This window comes from Harpia harpyja, chromosome 6, assembly GCF_026419915.1.
Source record: "Harpia harpyja isolate bHarHar1 chromosome 6, bHarHar1 primary haplotype, whole genome shotgun sequence".
Taxonomy (NCBI): Eukaryota; Metazoa; Chordata; class Aves; order Accipitriformes; family Accipitridae; genus Harpia; species Harpia harpyja.
The window spans coordinates 21947793-21971511 of NC_068945.1; the positions used below are offsets into that span (position 1 = coordinate 21947793).

Consider the following 23719-nt stretch of genomic DNA (forward strand, 5'->3'; position numbering starts at 1 on the left):
TCAATATATTATATAATATTACATATATAACAATATATAGTTTTAGATAGTATCTAGAAATCACATATTTTTATATAGAAACTTCTGTATAATCAACAGTACAAATAATTCTGTATAATTAACAGTACAAAATGATTGACAAAAGTATCTTTATTGAATCTTCCTTCTTAAGGAATGAAGATTTATGAGATCACATTGTGAATTTCTTAATCTCCATTTAATAACTGTTGAACTCTGTGGCCAATTTCAACTGAATTAGATGTACAACTATATACACACATACGTATATATGTATACGTATGAACAGATATATATTATAAAATTCACAAAAATAGATAGCTAATTAGACATAACCTGATTTGTGCTGTCATTAAATCTTCTTCTGAGTGGCAGAAAGGCCAAGTTAGGCTGTGCTCAGCTGGACCTGTCAGCCAGTGTGTATCTCACAGGGGATAGCTAGGGGACATGAGACACAACTTGAAGTATGGTAAGATGGTTTAGAGAGACTATGGTGGGCAGCCAGAGTATAAAAATAAAGGATAAGGGTGGCTTGGGGGAAACACTGAAAACCTGGAAAAGACTTGGGAGAACAGTGGAGAGCTATAGGGGTCTGTAGATGGATAGGAGGTGATGCCAGGTGGTGGTAGGGAGGTAGCGATATGCAAGACACTACACACATCGGTAAAAAACCAGGCTTCAGTTCTGCTGCTGCTCTAATGACCACTTGCTCAGCATTGTATTTTGTGTCAGCTAAGGAAATGGTGTAATGATCCTGGTTGCCTAGGCCTTCTAGATGGAGAATTAAGGTGAACTGATGGCAAGTTGCACACTGGCTTTGGGTCAGGAGATACAAGTGAGAGCTCATATTCCAGCAGAAAATCAGGTGTTGACTGCTGGAATAATAGGTGAGGATACTGTGAAGGAAAGGGCCATTGCAGGAACACAAATGCAGATCCCTCTCGAGTTTGCAGGTGAGAAGAATGCTCTAGACCTAACCTTCCTAAATGCAGCGTTTAATGTTAGAAACTCACTCAGAATGAGGGAACAGTAAGACTGTTTGCAAAGGATCAGTTGAATACTGCACCAGAAGGAACATGACTGTCATTAAGTAAAACCTCCTTTCCAAAAGGAGGAAAGACAAATTTAGAGCTCTGTCTAGGTGAAAGAATCCAAATTCTGAAGGTAATTCTTTAACTACAGAAAACTACAAGACTAGGGCTCATTTAATAATGCTTTTTTTTTTTAAATGGGAATAATCCTTTGCAAAAAAGAAAGAATTCCTCATAAGAAAAAGAAAGTGCAGGCACTAGGTGAGCTCTCCTACAAGTAAATGACACCATACTCAGATAGTTTTAGTCCATGATCTCCTCCTTTTGCTTTTTTTTTTTTAAAAAAAAGCAAACTGAAAAAATCACATTGCAGTAACATATGAACTAAAGCAACCAGCGAGCAAAAAGTTCTGTCAAAGCCGATGAAGTGTTTAAACTCTGATTAATTAATTAAAAGTCAACCTGGATTGAGGTGGCATGCACCCATCTGAAAATGTGACTGAAAGTGCAAACTGCAACCAAATCATACTGTATTGAGCCATGAATCTTTGAAAATTGTGCAGGTAACTGATGTCAAAACCAACTGTTTGTGTAGCATCTCAGATAATGGGTCCATAACTGAATTTTCAGTGATATGTTAGCAATTCAAGTAATAAAATATTAAGAAAGTAATGGCTGAACATGCACTTGTGGGACAGAAGGGAAAGGCCCACACATCCAGAAAAGAAAAGTCATTTTCAGAAAAGACAAATGATAAGAAGGGGCAATGAATGATAACCTAGAGATGCCTCTGAAAATGAAACAGTAGCGACACTAAGATCTCTCATGCAAGTGCTCTTCTAGACATAAACGCAAATCATGATGTTCTTGCACTCAAATACCACAGTTCCAAGCACAGATAGCAAGTTAAATTAGGCAAATACATCTATCGGCTTTGACAGTTAAAGTTTTTGAATAGTATCGGTAGAGTTTGTCTCTAGTGTGCCCAATTCTCGAAAGCTTTATGCTGCTCCTCCCAAGTTCATCTGGAGTGGTGGCAGCTCAGTTTCACCAAAATCTAAAGATAAAGCCCATGCTGTTGCATTTCCTTTCTGCAAAGCCATTTTGAGATCATGCAGTACTGCAAAGCAACTTCAAGTAGTGTGAACACACACTGCCCTAAGTATGCAAAAGAAGATCCTTCCTTCCTCCCTCAAGGAAGAAACCAGAAAAATGATAGTTTAAGCAAAGGAGCAAAAGAAGGAACATAAAGTTGTCACTCTCAGGAGTACTACAATAAAGCTGTCACAGGTCACTTTGCTTCAGGATGCAAGTACATCAAACAGAGACTGATAGCAGACAACTGTATCTTTCCTGGAAAGGCCATGTACTATCTTCAGCCTCACACATCTGGTTGAATCAGAAACGTCAACCTCTAGAAGCACCACTGCCAAGAACATGAAATCACGATGGCTGCCTAGGCAACACCGGTAAACAAAGACATAATTTACCACATCCTGCTGACAGAGGCTAGGAAAATAACTCATTTAGAAACACCTCTACTGTTACGTGCAAGTATGTACCTTATTCCATTGCCCTGACTCCTGCTGTTGCGCACTGATACAGAAGACAAAAGAACTATACCAATACAAAGTAGGACAGTAGTCTGGGACAATTTAATTCAATGTTTTCTACTTACAATGATCTCAAAATACAGAGGCATATTTCAAAGAAGGAAATGGAAAGCAGTATCCACCTCTGCTGGAGCTCAGAAGCAGAACTGGGTGAACTGCAATTAATGGGTGAAGGCCTCAAGTGAGAGAAAAAAAAAAGGGTTAGGGTAAAGTGAGAGAAAGCAGTTAGAGAGAAGCAAAGGTGAAAGAACAGCAAGCAAAAGTTAGAAGAGCTAACGAGGGTTCGAAGAGCAAAGCAAAGAATGTCAGAGAAGCAACTGAAAGTATTCCAGGGGGAAAAGGTTCCAAACAGTAATGCAGAAAAAAAAAATACCCGAACATATCACTACTTCGGAAACTATGCAAATGTGTAACACAGTACTCACTGCATCTCGCCTAGCATATTCATCCTCTCCACGGTACTGGGGCCACCCTGGCCCCCCCGGCTGGCCATGCCCTGCTCTGCCTGAGGGGATCTCCACTTGTGGACCTCCGATCCTGCTAGCAATTCCCACCTGAGTGAGGTGCTGTATCTGAGAACCTTAAAAGCAAATATTGTTTTTTCATCTTTATACACATCAAGTTTGTAGGGCAGACAAATGACAACATAAAACTTTGTTGGAAGCAGGAGACAAGAAGAAAGTGGAGCTCTGTTTCTGTGCAATTAATAAAAAATCAGCAGAAAGAAGGCTGTCAGTGTAGAATAAAGAAGGAAAAGTTATGTGCATTTTGTGCAGTTCATTTGAGTGTGATGCTTTTCTATGCCACTGCACTGAAAGAAGAGGTTGAGATACATGCATCTCAGACATGGACTACACTTCATTTCAAAAATATGCCAGCCCTTTCCAAGCAGTGTTTACTGAAAGCCCTGGCAATGCTTTCATGTAAATTACTTAGCAGCAAAGAGAAGACATTTGCTCCTGTGGTACACCTTGTTTGCATCACACTGGCAAGACCCTAACTCTCCGGACTGCTTTCTATTCCATCTCTCAGAAGAATAAAATACATGACTATGTAAGAGTACGGTTCTTTCAGCCTTGCTTTGTGGTTAAATATTAAACAATGCTGTCGCTGACTAACGAGAAGGTCAGAACACACTGTATCTCCTTTCAGCCTGAAAGCTAACCTCCTCCTTTCCCTTCCCTCCCCTCCCGCTGTTTTCAAAACACATGCAAGGATAGCCACCACCGTTAATTGCAAGACACATGTAACAACATGCCAGCTTTCCTTTTTCCTGAATTTCCTCCCACAGGGAAACACGATTTATTTTATTATCATTATATTTTATTATTCATTAGAAATGAAACACATTTAATAACCCACAGATACATAAGAGAAAATCTGTGTGTGTGTGCGCACGTGTATGTACAAAAAGGGAGGAAAAGACAAAAACAACAGTGTGATTTACATGATGGACAGGTAGGTCACTTTCCTATTTTCCTCTCAAAAATCCCCCAATATTTGCGAAGTTTGATATTTGCACATAATTATGCTGAAGGACAGGAGTTAATCATCTGAATTGCCTCCAAACTTTAAAGAAAAATATACATGAACATTTAGAGAACAGTGTGAATCAGACAATAAAATTAAAACATTAAACTGTAACAGTCACTACATCCCTGTCATTCTCATTCATTTAACATTTACAGGGAGAGGACAGCAGCTATCAAAACTAGGACTCTGACATGAGTATACGATCGTATTTCCAGTCTTTTTCAACTCCCCAGGAAGAAAACATTTCACTGGGAGAAAATTAACTGTGGCATTTGCATAAAAATAGAATCTTTTATTCTTGGAATCAGTGTTTGCTACTTAATTGCCGTGTGATGTTAGAATCTTATTGACGATAGCATTGATGAGTGCTATGGAAATTGTCTCACAACCGAATCAGGGAACGTGATTTCATATGGGACAGCAGCAATAGATAATGTCATCAGCACCTAAAAGATCCTGCTTTTGTGCATACATTTCTAGGAAGAGAAATGAGAAATAAAGATGCAGAAAAGTATTAAAAAAATTTGGTATTTAGCAGACTGATTTGGGATGCATCAGTTAGCTCATTTAGCACAAAAGAAATAGCAGTGGAAAGTTAGCATACACTGTACGCTCTGAAACAATTAAGTAATCTTACATTCTTAAGAGAATGGGTTTTTTTGAAAATACGCTGTGTGATATCCAATGCTGGTAAGACACTAAAAAGGTGGCAAAGCATTGCCTTTTTCTGCAAGGTCCTATGGATGTAAAGTTAACCTCACTTTGTGATCATTGGGTTTTTTGGCAGTGAAGACAAGGACCACATTTCAAGTGTAGTAGCTGAAGGAGAATAACATCTTAATGGTGACCTCAGCGTAAGAGTAGATATGGAAAAGAATCAGTTATTTTAGTGCACATTCAACTTAAATGAAGTGTACCTGCAGTGCTTCCAACTGGTCGTGGCCGTGCCACTGATGGCATTTCCTCTGAGTATATCCCTCTGGAGGAATACTGGACCTCAGGTGGCTGCTGGTCCGGGTGCATTAACTCTGCAGGTTGAAGAAAACCTGGCCCAAAGTTCTGCCTGTGGAAAAATAAGGACTCAAGATTACAATAAGTGAATTGCCTAGTTAGAAACAGTAATGCAGGTGTACCTCATACAACAACTCTTTATGATGCCTTTTAATGTAAGTTTTAACCTTAAATGTTAAAGAAAATAATTACATCTGAGGAATATAGAATAGGAACTAGAAACTAACAAAATTTCACACAAGTGTTTTTCACACGTTGCAGTCTTCTCAATACAGAGAAAAAAGTCCACAGATCTTGTTTTCCCCTTGGGGAAGAAAAGCATCTTCTATGAAAAAAACCCTAGAAAAATAAGACTTCAGTAGTGATGTAGCTGTTTAACTCGGCAACAAATCTGACTTGCTCAAGAGTTTCTGGGCACCCAGTTTTGGTCTAAATCAAACTATACAAATGGCATTACATGTATATTTCATGAACAACTATTATCTCATAAAGCATCTGGTAATTTTTCAGGAAATTTTCAAAACTTTGCCCTTTAAGATTCATCAAAATACTCAAAGCTGTCATTAGCACACATGAAGAGATGCAACGTATACTAAAATTAATGTTTCCTATAATTCAGGCTGGCGCTGGTAGTCGTCGTTATATATTTACTGAAAAGAGTTAACAACAGAAACTGTCATCAGTCTAACTTCGTTAACTGTGCCAAGGTAACGGGACTTGTGAAAGAAACCCTATAATTCATTCACAGAACAGGAGTAGAGAAGGAGATGGAAATGTTGCTTTTCCTATGCTTCCTCTTAACATATCTTAACCCTAGCATGGAGAGATTATATTTTAAAAGACCAATGGCAGCTGAGTTTTCAAGGATTATTGATTCTTGTCAATATGGTGGGGGTGTGGATGCCCAAACTTCAGGTGCTTAGGTTACTAGGCTAGTGTCTCTTAGAATCCAGGTATGATCAAAGGAGAGAGACACACTCTTCAAGAGGCATTCAAAGCAAAAGCTTAGGTTCACTGAATCATTTTCTGCAGGAGCCTCTCACTGGTGAGTATAAAGGAAGCAAAATGAAACAAACATCCTAAGTCAGGCACACAAAATTACACAAAGCAACGACTAGGGATGAGTTTCATATGCCTTTTACCACAATGGCATCTAAGCCCTTCTAGGCTATGGACTGCAACCTATCCCGTTCCTTAAGACCTCAGTTTTACAGCCCTTTGTTTTACAGGAAAAACCCATGACTGCATCTAATTCAAACTATTCTTGATTTGTGCTTTATTTGGAAAACTAACCACCTTTGTATGACAGCCAGATAGCAAAGAAAGTTGACATAATAAATAGCCTAATAAAGCCAAATAAGAGCCTAATAAAGCACAAACAAGTAATTGTAAATGAAAGTACTAGCTACTTGGCATACAGTATTAAATGGAGGAGGTATAAGGGGTTCAAGCTCCAACAGTCCCACTGTGGAAGTGCCAGAACTTCCCCAGCTCCCTTACACACAATCCCACCTGTCCACTCACCAGATCCAGAGGAAACCATTTCCAACCAGACTTAAAAGCTAGTTAAACTAAATGCTTGAATGAGTGGGTAACATTTAACAATATCACTTCTGTTACGTTAATCACTGTAACCAGTAAAGGATATGATCGTCTGGCCCTTTATGCTGCAGTGCTGAGCTGGAATCTTGTAGCTCATAAATTACTACAAATTTTTTACATTGTCCAAAGAGAATACTTTTTTCAACATTACTGAAAACGTATTATTTTTGTGCCAATTTTTCAGAACACAGGGAGTATATCTTTTATTGCTGATGGGTTTGTACTTGAAAGGTGCACATTTAATAACCCATCACCCTCTCTTCTCTATCTTCTTTATAATAGATAGATATAGCTACTCTTTAAAGTCAGATATCAACAGAAGAGTATAAAAATGGGATACAGCTCTGAATCTATATCATATAGGCTTTCTAGTGCTCCTTCCTATTTCCAGACCGAGACCCAGCCTTCAATTTATCTTTGCACCTTCAAAAAAAAATTACTAATCTCCAGTTATCTAAGTGGGGAGACACCGCCCCAAAAATCAATTTTACACCACTAATCCACTATGGCTAAGTATCTCTATGATGCAATATTCATTTTCTGGTATTGTATCTTTGTGTGGTTCATTGTGCCTTTATGTTTGCCTAGCTGTTATGTGACCTAGGTCTTTTACATTTTTTTTTTTTACCCACGTTGGTTCCACGTCATTAAAGATGCTGACTACATTTGTACAGAGAAGGGAACAGTACGGTCACCCAACTATTATTCCAGGCATTGGATATTTAAGCCAATGGACTATAACATTGATACACCTAATCATACCGACCTCAGGCTATTTTTCCTTCCTCTAATTGGTGCACTGTTTCTATCAATTTGTTTATCATTATCTTCTGAATTTGAGCATAACCCCCACTCCACAACCATGACAACTCCTTCCTTGTTTTCTATTGACCAAGCTTTAGGAAACCTTCTATTTTAATGAAAATGTAAAGGCATTCTTCCTGTTAAGGTCAATGACCTTGCAGATTGTTAACTTCACCTGCCAGCACTGGCAGCGCCAGCATTTGAACTATTAATAATGATGCCATTAATTTGTAATTAACAGAAATCCAGAGTGCCTGTGCCAAAGGTTGCTAAACTTCTGAACAAAAAATATGTTGCAAAGACACCATCTTGCTCAGGTGTATTAACACGGGTTACACCACTTTAATCTCATGATTAATTTCACACATTTTTCCTGAATGCATAATAGCCCAACAAAGAGAAAACCCTCAATAACAAACAATTGGTTATGCTTTGTGTTGGCAGTCTCAAAGCTCATAATCTTCAAGGTAACCTAAATTACAAAAAATACACTGCATTCATACTGTGTGCCATTTCATGTATGCTCTGCTCACACTGAAACTGTCACCTTCAGCCAAGACCTAAATAAGAAAATGTGCTTACAGATTCCTCCTTTTCTAATTGGTCCTTCCAAAATCAGGTTGCAGAACAATGGATAAAGGAAAGTTCTTCATATCCATTTTACCATCAAGTTTCCAAGGCAGTGAAGACTTTAGGTGAAATCTAATGAATGACATGGATACCAGTGGGATTTCATCTCACATGGTGAGCTGTAAGAAGGTAATGAGAGAGCAGCACGAGGCCACCTTTTTACCACCTTGGCTGCAGCAGCTTGGAGAGGGCGAGACAAGTCTGACCGCAGTGGGTATCATGACTCAAGAGTCCACCTTCATGTGTAGTTAAAACACAGATACCAAACGTGGAATTAACAGTCACCTGGACAACTGTTTTTCTTCTCTTCACATGGTTCTCCCACAGCAAGGCCAGGAGAAGATGGAAAATTCCCCCCCTGCCCCCTGATTTTATAATAATAGGCCTGCAAGGTAGGCTTTCTCTGTGAAAGTCACCATGGTCTGTAATTTGTTCTCAACTTGGTTAAAAATAGAATGAATCTGCCAGTCATCTGAAAGCTTTTGTGAGACAGTGTTGCCCTGAGGTGAGAGTATTGGGAGAATTACATGCATCTGAGTAACAATTTCAGGCTCTCTAAAAGCTGAAACTCAGTGGTTTTATGCAATATTTGGAAGGGTATCTCTATAGCCAAAGGGCTAGAAACACATTTCTTTTAAATGGAGGCTTGAATTCCATACAGCATGCATATGTCATTCATGCTGCATAAATAAATTACACAGGCTGGATCTGGACTCCTATTACTTCTCTTTTATACAGTACTTTGCATAGTAATATACCAGTGCTGGTAAGAACTCTGGAGGAATTGCAAGGAAAATAATAAATGATAATTCTAATCAGTGAAAAGCTACCTTGGTAGGAGACCTGGTGCTGTTGGAGGAGTCATTCCAAATTCCACATATCTCTGTCAGAAGAACGAAAAAAACCCAAATTAAAACCAAAATGCATACACTGGGAAGTCCACTGTCAGCCTTTTAAGTGATGAATGGCAGAGATCACTAGGTCTGTATGTGTGAATTGATTGCAGCCATACGAGCTTAGTTTCGCAAACCCAGAAACACAAGATGATCTGGGAATCACTGTTACAGTGGGCTAGCAGTCTCTTCTGTCTGGTCAGAGTCTTAACTTAAAAACCTTTCAGAAATACTTTCTCTCACTTGCAGAAGATCAAGGGCTGCTCCAATGTCTACTTAGCTTAAAATTTTCAGCAAACCAAGCTTTGCATTTGGTCATCTCTTTATACCTCAACCAGCATCAGACTGCAACAGAGAGACCATGGGGCTCAGACTCGAAACTCCAATGGCATTACAAAACTTGTACTGAATTGTTGTGGAACTTGAGATGACCTAAAAGATTATCCATGTGTCTCAGTGCTCCATAAAATGTAAAAAATGGTACACAGAAATACTGCTTCTCTACCCCTCACATCCTGAAAGCATTTGGATACCCTGCTAAAAAATATGACCAAAGCCCAATACATTCTTTTTTCATTGTCAAAATATGAACACGCATATATATTTTAAAGAAATGAAGTTTTACTCTCGGGCATAACAGGACTGATCTGTGAAAGATCATAACTGAGAAAAAAAAGAAACGTTATCCTAAAGGGGGAGAAATCCCGTCTTCTCTTGTGGTTGGGATGGGAAAAGAATCCAAACGGCTTAAAAAGCAAGTTCATCATCTTGTGACGGTCATTTCCAAATTCTCCTGGCTTCAGAAACTGCTCCACATTTGTGATAAGTCCTGACAGCAAGGGCACAATAACAGTGACCATGGCTCAACTGGTGCTAACTACCTGCCCAGAAAAGCCTTTTAAATTGCACCACTCACATTAAATGGGTTGTTTACTGCCTGAGTTGGACCATAAGGTGATCCCCACTGGGTGCATGTGGTTCCCCTCCCTGCTCGAGCAGGAGTGTTGTTTACCGGCTGTCCTGAGGAGACCCCAGGTGGTGTGACGGCCGTGGAATTGGCTGCTTGGCTGCTGGGAGCCACCAGCGCAAAAGCATCATCCAGCAGCGAGTGCATGGTTTGCCGAGCCTCTTCAATGGACGGCTGTGGTGGGATGTACTGGGAGACTGGGTGGGAAGGCAAGCCAGGGAACTTCCTCAGATCAGCTGAAGACGATGTCTGAGGTTCAGGAGGCAAGTCTGGATCAGACTGGAGAAAACAGAAAAAAGGTGAAGGGCAGCCACAGAGAAGATCTAACCAGCCAGCTTCCAAGACCCTGTGGGCCTTAAGTCTGAGCTACATTTTCTTTGCCAGAACCACAATGAGATAAATGGCACAACTGGCGGTGCTGGACAAAACCTGCCCATTTCCCTCCCCACTTCTGCACGCACATATGCATGGAGATACAAAACACCAGCTGTTCAAATACTTCATTCAGTGTGATTTGAAAGACTCTGATCTCAGATAAGGCAACGCAGCTTTGTGTTGGAGTTACTCAGCTACAACAGAGATCTTGTGGTTTGCAAGCACATAACAATGTCATGCAGAGAGCATTTATTCCACCCAGAAAAAGATAATCAGCTCTGTCTACATCTTTGACTCCTCTGCAGCTTTTGCAGTTCCAAGAAATTAATTCAGTCTTTAGCTTACAACTGCCCATATCAGCAGTAACATTAAACAATTATTACCTCCTAGAAAAACACACAAAGGGAGCTGTTAAGCAACTAAGCGTCTACCTGCATGGAACTTGAACTTGGGTGCATCACCTGAATGGGAGTCATATAAGTGCTTCATAGCAGCAATACCTGAGGCATGCATCGCAATTACTACCTGGGCTCTTACCACATGGGCTTACTGTTCATCAGTAACAGGAAATTAAATGAGCTTTGCAACAGCAGACTTATCAAAGCTCATTCTTACTACTGCATGCACACTGCAAAATCAGTCGTCAAGATGCAAAAGCCTCTACTTCATCAGGAACTTAGCATTCTGAGTACTGTCTCGCTACAGATGCCAAAGGGGCTGAGCTTGCTGTGTGACATGTCTTAATAAAACAGCTTCAGATGATAATTCATTCTGCTGCAGCATGACATTAAAATCATCACACTCTCGTTTGAAGGCAGAGGGAAACTGCAGAAATCGACATTGTAGTCACCTGACTGCATATGCAGCTAATGGTGGAATTCTTAAAATTATTAAACCATCTTTCAAGAGGAAAACTGTCCAGGGGTTTCCAATATCAGCATTAGGCTTAGTAAAGTCTGCTTAGAAGTGGTTAAAGATGCCTAAATACACTTTGTGACATGGATATGATTGAACAGAAGCATTCTCCAGTGTCTTTGCCTTTTTTAGTCAGGAAACAAAATTAATTTTCAAGACATTGTACTAGAATTGTTTCAAGTTACTGTAGTACAAAGATGTTTCTCTTTCATTAATAATTAATTCCCACATTTTAAAGATGAGAGGAACTGAGTCTTCCACTCTGAGAGCAAAGGATGAAGTTTTCTGTAACATACGAATATATAACAACCAGCAAATTGGACTAGAGTGAAACTACATTCAAGATATTGCAAAACATGCCAAGCACACTTTCGTGTGCATAATACGGTGGCATTAATGAAAACAAGGTTTTGGTTCTTGGTCTCTTTAGTATCAAGGAATACTTGGCAGAATTTTACTGCTTAATACTGACAGACTGCCAATTAAATCCTTGTTTCACTTTGATTTACATGCTAACTAATGTGACTGAAACTAGCCATATAGACCATAGTCAGAAGGCCAAAAGCCTCCCAATGTCGCAACTGTCATTACAATTATCAGAACACTCCTGTCTTTCAAGAGACATACATACAATATATGCAGAATTATTGACTCCTGGAGGCCTTTTGTATGTCCCATCACTGTCAGTTGTGATTAACCTGTCCTTTTCTGCATCAGTCGGACTCCCATTTATCTGATGTCGCCGGCGCTGCTTGGGAGAACGTTTTGCACGAGAACTTAACAGGAAGAAAACAAAAAGCAGAGAGAGAGAAAAAACAAACAAGACAAAGGTAATCACATTTCTTTTTGCAATTTTTCTTCTCATCCCATCAAGGTTGAACTCCTCTGCCCATTCCCTCCAAGTGATCCTTGCCTCAGCCCTGTTTCTCTTCCCTTTCCCAGTCCCATTAGTTAGCCTCAAATCTCTCTCCTCAAGCTTCTCCTAATAACACTTTCACTGGCAGCTCTCCAAACTGTCCCATTCCTCCCTCAAACTCTTTCTAGTGTCACCTCCCTTCTACATTCATCCTTCAAAGTTGTCCGTGCTCCAGCCCAATGCCCAGTGCTTCTCCAGGCCCCCCAGACCAGTGTCTGACACATCTGCAGTAGCAGAATGACCATGCTGTCAACATGGCTTTGTGCTTGGCATGTTGGGTTTAACCATACCAGGCAAACCAGCTGAGGAACCCATGTAGCTGGAGAAAAATCTACTTTCTATCAGTGCAGAAGCAGTCACAGGGTACCAGTGCTCCGGGAACAAATTGCCAGTATTCATAAGCCCTAAACAGAGCCCAGGGAGGACTTTCTCTGAAAATACAAGGCCAGGAAAGAAGATCTGTGAGGCTGACAAATATGCCTCATTACCCAGAGGGAATATGTAAAAGGTTATCTCATTGATTTGTGAATTTGCCTTTAAAATTCAGAATCTTCATGCTTTTTATGTTGTTCAAGGGTTTCCTTATTTTGCATCTTTTCCCCCCTTTATAAAAATATTATTTCTTGCAGGTAATATTTTCCGTGTATCTTTTTTTAGTGCTTATATCGCAATTTTGATCCTTCTACACGACGCGGGAATTATTCAAACAAATAGCAGAGGAAATACTAAATTGTTTTAAGACAGTTTTCATACATTTGGGCTTATTTATTGAGAATTCACTGCTGAGAACTTGTAAAAGAAAAATTCGAAAACAAAACATACTGGCATATACTGAAATAAATAAAAATGTTTAGAAGAACCCAAACCTTTTCACCTAGATAACTCAAATTCAACTAGTGATCAAAATGATTTTAAGCTCTGAAAGTTTAGAAGCACAGGTTTGATGTACTTTGGACATCTTTGGACTTTGACTCTAAAAGAAAATTGTTCTTTCGCATCTTTGAAATCCCTACCTCTTCCTGGGCTCTATGAAGACAGTAGGCACACTGCCTCCAGGGTCCAAGATCTTGTCAATCTGCATCTGTGCCTTGCGATATATTCTGTGCTGTTCTTTGGAGTCAACCACCACCACATCGTCCACCACTGGAAATTCATAGTGCCCTTTGCGTTTGGCGCGAAGACGAATCTTATTGCGGTGATGCTCAATCTCAGATTTATGCCTCAGGGCTGTTTGTATCTTAAAGAAGGAGGGAAAAAAAAAAAATCAACTGCATTTTTCATTTGTAGTTTTTGCAAACAGAACTTTTTGCTGCTCTTCTGTAAACCTCTCCTCACCTCCCCGCCTGCCCCTCCCTCCCTCCCCCAAATCTCTGAAGGATTAAAATAAGTCACACAATTTGAAAACACACTTTCTTTCTTTCTTGGGTATTTTGCAGTATCCTTATTGTCTCCCCAGGTAGATGTACTATTATACACAATATGATTGCCAGCACAGCAGGTGCAATTAGTGAGAGGTGGTAGTTTGTTAACAAAAGGCAGGAGGAACACAAAAAACTCCTTCTGTCTGCCAGTAGTGACACTGCCCCGACAAAATAAGACTAAGCAGTACAAGCTATATCTACCTTTGCTTGTCAAACAAAGATACATTTGATCAATAGTGTTGAACTCTGTCACCCATTCCCTTTACTGACCTTCATCAGGTAAGAAGCAAGAACTTAAAAAGCTAATTGAGCTCATAACTTGGTGCCTCTGCCGAGCACGAGAGGCTGCCATAAGCTATGCAGAAATGTAGCAGCAATACAAGGACCCATGTCCCTAGATGAACATGGCATTATCAGCTCTATGTCTTCGTGCAGGCTGAGTTTTCATGCCCTCTCCCACGTTTTTTTCAAATTCCCTGGAGTGCATCTCATCATATGGGGAAAGCTATTGTAACACCATATTTTCAAGTCCTGGCCCAACACTCACTGAAATAATTCTTATCAATGGAAAACACTTGGGCACCAGATCAGGTAGCAACAGCTGCTCTGCCTGTGCTGGACTAATTCTGGAACACATCTGCAGCAGCAAATTAAAAACCAAATAAAAATTGATTTTTGCGTATTCTCTCATGAAAATCCCCCAAAAGCATAAAAGGGACATAAGCCAGACTTAAATCTTTACATTTATAGTTAGAATTATATGTCTTCTGCCCATATAATCCTCTTGCCTATGTATACCAGATATATGTATTTACCTCTCTTCTGTAAGGTACTTAGAAACATAGCATCTTAATACCGTTAAGTTAAAGGTTTCAGTAATCTTCCACTCTGAACTATGAGAAGAGGCCATCTTACACCCAGTACAAAACCAGGATGCAGGTACATGGTACTGTCAGGCAGCGTATGATGTGATTTTACAGCACATTACCTTCTCTCCCCCAGGCATGCTCGTATTCTGCTTACAGTAACCTAAGCCTCAGAGAAAGCAGGAAGTTTCTGTATGTTTACTGTCAGATAAACACATCAGAAGTTGGAAGCAATGAATGTGCTGCAAATTCACACCCCAGAATGTCTTGAGATAACTTGTTTATATAACCCACATCCTGAGCTGCTGAAAAGTCAAAAGAATGGTGTAGAATGAAAACCAAGGTGGACCAGATGTTCCAATTCTCATTAATTAACACAACTCTCATAAGTCATGTTCTGCTGATGAGCAAAAGGGTTGTAACACAAGGTATCCTGACCTTCAAATTTGCTCCTGTCTCAGTGTTTAAGTTTTGGTTTAAGCATCTCTTAAAAACAGGTCAGATTATCTCCCTGGACGGAAACAGGATTGTTCCTGTACCTTGTCAAAATTCAACTCCTTAGGAACCAACGAGGAACTGATAGCAAGAAACTGGATACTCTTCAATTCTCTCTTGGCTGGGCATACAGTCCTCCACAAACATTCAAAGCCCTTTAAAAATACCTCTTTATTAATTTTGTTGGTCTCTGCTACTCGATCAGAAAGCACCGAGTTCTGAACCGGAGGTGCTGCCATTGGTTGCATAGCAATCAGCTGGATCTTGCTTGGGACCCGTCTGCTGGCATCTGAGGAACGCGACATCCTATCCACATGTTCGAAGATAGAGGCTGAGGAGTGTTGCTCGTTTCCACTGCTGGTCTGAGGAGGTCCTAAATCACCAGAACAAATACAGAGTAAAGTAGTGCTGCTAGGGTTATCTCAGTCAAACGTTAAGCTCTACAGATGCTATGCTACAAGACTATGCCATGTTTTCCATCTGTTTTTAATTTGCACTATAGGCCTTCCAGCTGATTCACATTTAGTGTACAACAAGTTTACCCAGTGGTTTGCAAATTATAAACATTTTTCCATTATATTTCCAGAAGGTGAGCTGTCATTCTTTATTTCTGTAAATCAAGCTCTTGGCATTTGTAAACCCCCAAAATCTCAATCTACTTTACTTCATAAAAAGCAGTTCAAGTACATACTGCTAATGGTTCCTCTTACCAGTACTTAAGGAGATGCAAATTCCTTAAATGGAGGTTCAAAGAGCAATAGAAGATGTCTCACTGCAAAATGCAGTTCTTAACTGATAGGAGTGATATATGAACAAAACAAAAAACCCTTAGAAATCCACAAAAACCACAAAGACTTTTACAGACATTTTACTGATTAAAGCTTTTAAAGCACTGTTTTCTTCTCTGTGACAGGATCAACAGTTCACATAGTAATAAGCAAGCTGCACAAATATTGCCATGTTGTAATTTGTTGAAGAGGTTAAATCAACTCAAATACAATCAGCAAAAGACATTATGGAAACCAATACACATAAAAGTTGCAGCTCTGGTCCTGCCAACAGTTAATCACTTCAAAAGAAATGGGTCATATCCCTCAAAAGACTTGAAATGTGTAGGATCACCCCACTGGTTTGCAGTTAAGCACACATTTAAGTATATTTGGCTGGAGTTAGGCCTACAACAGGAACTGTTATGTGGATTAGGCTTGCAAAAACTGTTGAAGACTTGGAAAATAATCTTTTGTCTTGTTCAGATGGTAACACTGCAAATTCTCAAACTGCTTTTCACCATGAAATATAAGCAATAAGAGAATACTATCTTCTGTAGAAGATCACAGTAGATGACTTGCTCCTTTGCTTCCCTCTTCTAGCTCAAAAAGGGAGCAGGAGAAGGAAGGAATGGTACACTTTATTATATTCACAGCACATTACTTTTGGGCTGGAAAGCAATCTGGCCACAAGCTAAGCAAAATTCTTATTTTTCATATTTCTCAAACTTGATCAATGCATTGCCAAACATACACATTTATAAATCGCGTGCATCATTTATAAATGTGACTTTCCTGTATAAGTGTCCTTAAAAAGGTAAACAGTTCCAGTCAAGGTCTGTCCCATATGTTTTGCAAGACACAGAGCCTAAATGAAATATATCCATCTCTCTCCTGTAGCTATTTATATGATCTTCACCATTTGTCATCTTCACAGCCCCATCTTCATGCGTTTCTTAGAAGCATGCAAGCATTGCCTCTCACAGAGAGTGGCACAAGATATATTAAGTAGTTAGTGTGAATCCCTCAGAGCGATCCTGCAACGCAACGGAAATCTGAATTTCTGCATCCATCTTTCCCATTTTCCCCATACATTATGTTTTTTCCAATCTTTCCATTCTAAAAGCAGCTCTCAAAGCTCACTGACCTCCAACATAAATTTAAAGGTCATTTTCATATTACTTGGTTAGCAAGGTCCAATATATTCAATTATGCCGAGCATTCACTCTGAATCTTTATAATTTCATCCATAACCTTTCCTTCTGCACACATAAGCAAGTGCTTGGCAGAGGCCTCTTAGCTGAAACTGTTCTTAAACTCATTTTGTAAAACTGTCCAAAAGTCCCACTGTCAATTTTTGGTAAGGCTATACAGTAACATCATATGTTACTTTGTTTTGCAGGAAAGATGCACACACACAAAAAACCCCCATAAGTTGCATCTGACCTTTAAATCCCCTCTGCGTGCATACACTGAATGTGTCTATAAATACAAACCAAGATGGAAGTATAGTGAAGTAGGTAAGAAAGCCGGGAACTGCACAGTGCTGTACACATACAACAAAAGGAGAAATGGTTTCTAACTCAACACATGGATGAGCTCCCTCAGAAGTTTTGACAGAGCAGAGTTCTTATATTACACTATTGTCCATGGTTAGAAAATCTTCCTTATAAAGCTATCAGATGGCACTAGATGAATGAAATTTTGATCTCAGACTAGACAGCTGAGGCTGAAAAATAATAGAGAGGAATTAATACCCAAATACTGGGCAGAACTTGTTTAAACAACAGCCAGTCCATATAGGTCACATGTCAGGATCAATGTTCATCACTGTTCCCTTGGTTGAAACTACTAATTGAACTGAAACATCAGGAAAATTAATTGCTCTGCAGGAAGCTATGATTTCATATGAAAACCAACACAGTTGGAGACAGAGGAAGGCTATTGCTTACTGCACCCTCTTGAAATAAAAACAAGAGACACAGCAACCAAGGTGCATAAAGCTAATCCAAAATCAGGTAAAGTTAATGGGAATCTTCCACTGATCCACTGGTATTTGAATCATGCCACAGGATGCAGTTTCAGATAAATTTCACACAGTTTCTTTGTATCCCAATAGATTATGTCCCCAGGATGCAGCTGATGACTCTCATTAGTTACTTGTACAGACCCAACAATAGAAAGCATCGTAGCCAGCCTTATATCCGTCCTTCTCTACTGTTATATGATGGAAACTGCTATCAGAGGATAAAGTCCTTAATTTATCACTAGATATGGTATGCATTATCAAAGACACCGTTAGCTTTTCTCCTGCCCCATCTTTTCTATGTCTCAGTCCTGACCAGAAAAACACTAGTTCAGGAGAAAGTATTTGTGCTTCCTTGCAGGTAGCTTGTGTTTGTCTCAGGCTTCCAGTGAAGACACTAACAACATCTCTAACTTGTTTATACAAAGCTAGTTTCAGGACCAACAGCTGCCTCAGTTTTGCTTCTTTCACAGTGATGTTTTCCTCAATAATTTGAAAGAATTGGGAGGGAACTAGAAAAATGTGCCTAAATTGGATGACTATAATTTGTATTACTGAGAATTTTTTTTATACTTCAATAGCTCAAAGCAATTATGTTTTTGGAGACTCAGAAGACAAATCCTTCCACCCATAAGATATAATCGCAGCTACCCCAGCAGCTCTATTCATATTTGTACTCAACTACCAGCTCTGGTTACTTACCCACTCTGTTTGGTCCTGACAACATACAGGAAAAAGAAGAGACAACACAGTAATTATTACAAATAATTCAGCTGGAATGGCAAGTGGAAAAAAACACAGCAGTAAGATGATTGCATTTACTTTTGAATGAAATGCATGAACTTGGATCAAACTGCCAAGACTCAGCTGCACAAAAAGGGAGCAGCACTTGCCGTTTAACAGAGAGCTCTCCTCAGACAGTGCCTCCAATTCTGAATGCTAAAAACAGTCCCTATGATTACCAAACTAGAGGCACCAAATGCTGAAAAAATGTATATTTGATCCAGTAAAGGCATGATAGGTAAAAAGGACACATTTTACACAATATCCTTGCTGCTTTTGCCAGATAATTCAGATGCAGCAATAGCTAACACTTCTACACCAAAAGGAATGTTAATGTTAAACCTTACATAAAGTTTTAAGCCAGATGGAAAATGAAGAGACAAAAATGGAGTTCCCAGGTAAGAAGAAATGGGAGAGCACTAAATCAGGGCAACAGAATTGAAGTCAGATATGTTGGAGCAACTCATAAACCGTTGTGAGATGAGCATAACTGTTTTCCTACATTTTTACTTGGACATGATTTCTGGTCCTTAGAGCAAACCTAAGGCAGTGAAAACATATATAGCATCAGTACAGTATCTTCTTTTTGTAAATCGTGTAAAGCACATATAACATACACTGCCTGCTGAATTATTAGGAAGTGTAACTTCCTAGTCACATTAGTAGATCCTGTGCTTTGTTTTCTTACACGTTCATTACAGAGGAAAGCCTGCTCTATCACCCTTGCTCTTCCAGGAGTAGTCCACATTATGAAAGTTTAAGAATCATACATTATTTAACTTGCTGTTTAGCCACCCAAGAACTAGCAGTTTATATAAACTATCTTACATATTCCTCAATCTCATTTCTTCAACATAAGTAAAAACTGAAAAGTGTCTGCTATGACCTGAATTTCAGTGGCACTGCATTTCTCAGTAGGCATCTTTACATCTCAGCTGGTATTTCATGGAGTATGTGGAAAAACATTCAATATACCGAAGAGACTGCTCACAATGTGGTCAATATTTTCTTCTTCTCAGTTTCTGCTGCCGTCAAAGCCACGTGTATTAAGAACAGATGGGGATATCACAAACTACTTCACCAGATATTCAGTATCAGAATTTTCTTTAGGAAGAATATTGTGATTTAAGGCAAAGATCTGGTAACTAAAACCTCAAGCAAGGAGCAAACCATCTAAACCCGAGAGGGTCTCAGAAAAAACACTTAGTGTTTGTGTAGGCACAGTTAACCGCACACTTTTAAACAGGGAAAGAATTTAAAATAATGTTTTAATTAAAAACTGAAAGTGGGTTTGCAGTGTTTTATCAACTTTTCAATGAGGAAAGAAATATATCTTGGGGTACCTCCAAGATAAATGGTGGCACTTTAACTGGAAGGAAGATGGTTCTTTACAAAAAAAATTCACTGTTATTAATGTATTAGCACTGGATTTTCATCTTTCTAAAGCACAATCATGAAGGAATTTTGATGTCTGAATTAGAACTTATTTGTAAAACTTTTACCTCTCTAGTCTCTTTTTTTTAGTCTCACTTTTTCGATGTTATAGTTACATACCCATGCTGTATCAAGTCCTGCTGTGACCTCTACTGCCCATGCAACTGTCTGCAAGATTGCTACCACAAGAGCCACGATTAGGCTTAACTGGAAAGAGGTTTGCTGGGGGTGTGTGGGATAGAAAAGGAGGGAAGATTCATTCCTGCTAAGCCATTAGTTTCAAAAACTTGCTGGAATGAAAGGAATTGTAGCTCTTCAGTTTCAACAGAAGAAACTAAACCAAAAAGGAAGAAAATTTTCTGCAACACAAACCAGAAAAATTAACAGCCAAAGATGAGTTTAGAAAAGTTACAGCACTAGAGTAACTCTTCAACCTAAGCAAAGCACTGCTTGCGCACACAAGAAAAAAACCACCAAAAGTAACAAACCCTTCTTCACTGCTCTGCGTGGTTTACCCTCGTTTGCAACAGTTGGTCTTGCAGTTTCTTCTCCTGTCTCTCTCCCGCTGGATTGTTCACTTGCTGTGGAGTCAGCATCTGATGGAGAAACTCTGCCACGAACATTAAAAAACAAACAAGCCAACATGTAACATAAGTTTGCAAAGGGGCACAGTTCTCACATGCAAAGAATCCTGTGCTAAAGTATCTTGTGAAGACTGCTTATATTTTCCTGTTTATAAGTAAATTTATAATAAATTATCAGTTAGATATTAATTGTCATGATGTTACTGTTGTTGATGTGAAAACTGACTGCAACAGGATTCACATGTGACGAGATTATTAACTAATCTTTCCTTTAAAATACACTTCAAGAAAAAACTCTGCATTCATAAACAGCAGTTTACTTTTCAGACAGAAAAGAATTCTATTAGAAATAAGAAACCTGCTCAGATAAATAGTCTGATATTCAGACTTGCTAACTTGGTGTTCTCTTGCTAACACTACAAGTCCATCTGAATATTTTCCTAACTAGTTAAACGTAAGGCCATTCAGAAATGCTACTTTTATGTATTTATCCCATGCAGTCATGAGATTCTTAAAAACATCTGTTACCTACAGGTTACAATCTCAGTGTTCATAATTTTTGCAGGTGATTACAGAAAAATATAAAGAAATACTGTGATTCTCCCCAACAGAATATTTCAGCTGTAAAATTATTCAGATAGTATAAAAATAGCAAAAATATATGGCATATACCACTGCCCAGCTGACACCAAAGCCTGCCTTTTCACATGGGATCAGCCTTTGTGATAATGTCTCTAGTGACCATTTTGTCTTGTGAAAATTCATACTCTGTTCCTGCAGGGAGTTAATCACTGAAAGTGTGCATGTGTCTGTGCATTAACCTTGTTAAGTGCAAGATTTGCTTGGGCTAGATGAAAATCTGAACTAGTTACTGAGGCTCTTGGCTAAACATCAACCTGCCACACACTAAGATAACTATACCCAGCCAGACAAGTTCATTGAGAGTTAAAACTACTCCTTGCAGCAGGCAATGCTCTGAATTCAACTGCCCTCTTTCTCCTCCCCGAACAATGCACTGTTAATTGAACTCTGTCTTTCACTCTTTTCTGCAGGACTGTAACACTAGGAAGTCACATCCCAATTAAAAAAAAAAAAAAAGCAGGGAAAAAAGGAGAAATGGTTCTCAATGAGCTTACAGATTTGCACTATTGCATCTCTTCCTCTTTTCTAAGGTGGAGAGGGTGGGCAGAGCTGTTGTCTCCATAACCTTTGTCTTGGTTCAGCAGAGTATAAAGCTGGAGTTCTTTTTCCAGATCTGCTACTGACTTTCTGTTTCACCTCATTCTGCTTTGTATTCCTTCATACTCTTTCCTCAGTCTATCTAAATTATCATTAAGTAAGTTACTGGAACATAAGCAGTGCTGAGCCACCATCAGTCATTATAAGTGCTGAGGAATATGTAGTTGTATCCTCTCAAGCCAAAACAACAGGTCCAACTCTCAGCTGGAGCCTAAGGATGTCGTGCTTTCTGCACTCAGTTGTTTTTCTTGTTTGTTGTTTTTTACAGATACAGAACGTGTACTCACATCACCACTATATTTCCTGGCATGCAACATACAGTCCTGAATTGCACTCTGATGAACTGAGTTCTGTATTTCCTCACAAAACAGGAAACAGCTAAAACCAACATAACACACTACGCTATCATTTCACATTTCAGCTTCTGCCTCAGGGAATAAATGTTTTAAATATCAAGCTGACATGGCCATGTCAGCATGTTAGGGAGATGATGGTAACATCTCCATAGTTAAGCCTAAAGGGAGATTTGCTCTTAAGGGAGGATGAGGGAGAAGAGGGAAATTCTCTTTTGAAAACATTTTGAAGTGTTTGAATTTAGATGCTATTAAAAAAAAGAAATATCTTTGTTCCAAATTCGATCAATGATTCATTATTGTCTTCAGGGGAAGCATTAAAATGTTGGCTTCTGAAAATTTTTCCTGCTTCATTTTCTGAATTATTCTAGATGAAATACAGTAACAGCCTCAAGTGTAAATTTACTTCTTATACTATGTGCATGTGAATATAGATACCTTCCCCTCCCCCTAAGTATCATCTCTATCTTAGGCCACTTTTGAACTTTTTAAAAGAAACACAGAAACACTTGTCCTTCTGATTTATATTAATTTGTTTTAATTTACTGAAGACACACCGAAACAAGTTAGCTAATTTTTCTTCCATTATTTTCCAATTTTGCCTACCTTCCACTGTACCACTGGTAGTCTACTACTTGCAGGGCCTATAGGGAGTTAGGAAGACAGGCTCAGCATCTGGGAAGGTAGAAACAACTGTACAAAGCCCACGTGGGGAAGATGAAGCAAGGATCTTAGGACAACTGGGGCTTTAGAGGAAACACAGAAGGTTGAGCAGAGGAGCAAGCTGTGTCGCAGAGACCTGCAGCTCAGGAAGAACCTCCATTAGTTTCTTTCTAAGCTCATTCAACTCTGCCCTTGGTTGTTTTTTTTTTTTCCTCCCACTGTGCAATAGCATACAGATAAAAGACCAGGGGATGCAGAACTAGAGACAAAGGAGTGCAAAAACATGAGAAGGGGGGAGAAGAAGAAGAATTAGTGGGAAGTGGAGCACAGAGGAGCTCCGCAGTGAGGAACTGTTTGCGACTCATCACAGCACTCCTCAGGGCTCCATTTTTTTCCCCACCTATTACCTTCCCACTTACCCTTTTTTTCCTTTTTAATGCACAGATCCTTCCTTACTGCGTAGCTCTGTTACAGCACCTATCCTACAAACACAATCCTTTCCAGCAAGACACATTCACATAATTTGCTTATTGGAAAAAGTTCAGAAATTACTGCTGAAGGTTGACAGACACTTCTCCACTTGCACAGCTGTAAATTATCACTCCTATTCCTGACCAAAGCTGGTTTGCTATGAGAGCAACCACATTACCACAAACAAAACCACTCATGCATCTTCTCTGAATTTTGGGAGACACTGCTTATTTCTGAAAATTCCAACTTATCGTACATACATTGATCGCTATTAATATTATTGAAACACACTGCTATTCGTCAATGGCT

At 39.3% G+C, this 23719-nt stretch overlaps 1 protein-coding gene across 5 annotated transcripts in view; it reads right to left on the bottom strand.

Moving 5' to 3' along the window:
* The window catches only part of KIAA1549 (KIAA1549 ortholog), a 164704-nt gene that overhangs the window by 7954 nt on the left and 133031 nt on the right, over positions 1–23719 (bottom strand). The window contains exons 12-20 of one of the 5 annotated variants that reach the window (XM_052789773.1): positions 20589–20710; positions 18586–18600; positions 15258–15463; positions 13322–13545; positions 12024–12168; positions 10052–10381; positions 9073–9125; positions 5113–5258; positions 3088–3242 (exon numbers count right to left, since the gene is read on the bottom strand). In XM_052789773.1, the coding sequence (XP_052645733.1) occupies positions 3088–3242; positions 5113–5258; positions 9073–9125; positions 10052–10381; positions 12024–12168; positions 13322–13545; positions 15258–15463; positions 18586–18600; positions 20589–20710 (1396 nt within the window). The remainder of the gene's footprint in view (positions 1–3087; positions 3243–5112; positions 5259–9072; positions 9126–10051; positions 10382–12023; positions 12169–13321; positions 13546–15257; positions 15464–18585; positions 18601–20588; positions 20711–23719) is intronic. The other 4 variants (XM_052789775.1, XM_052789778.1, XM_052789774.1 and 1 more) reach the window with 4 other exon arrangements.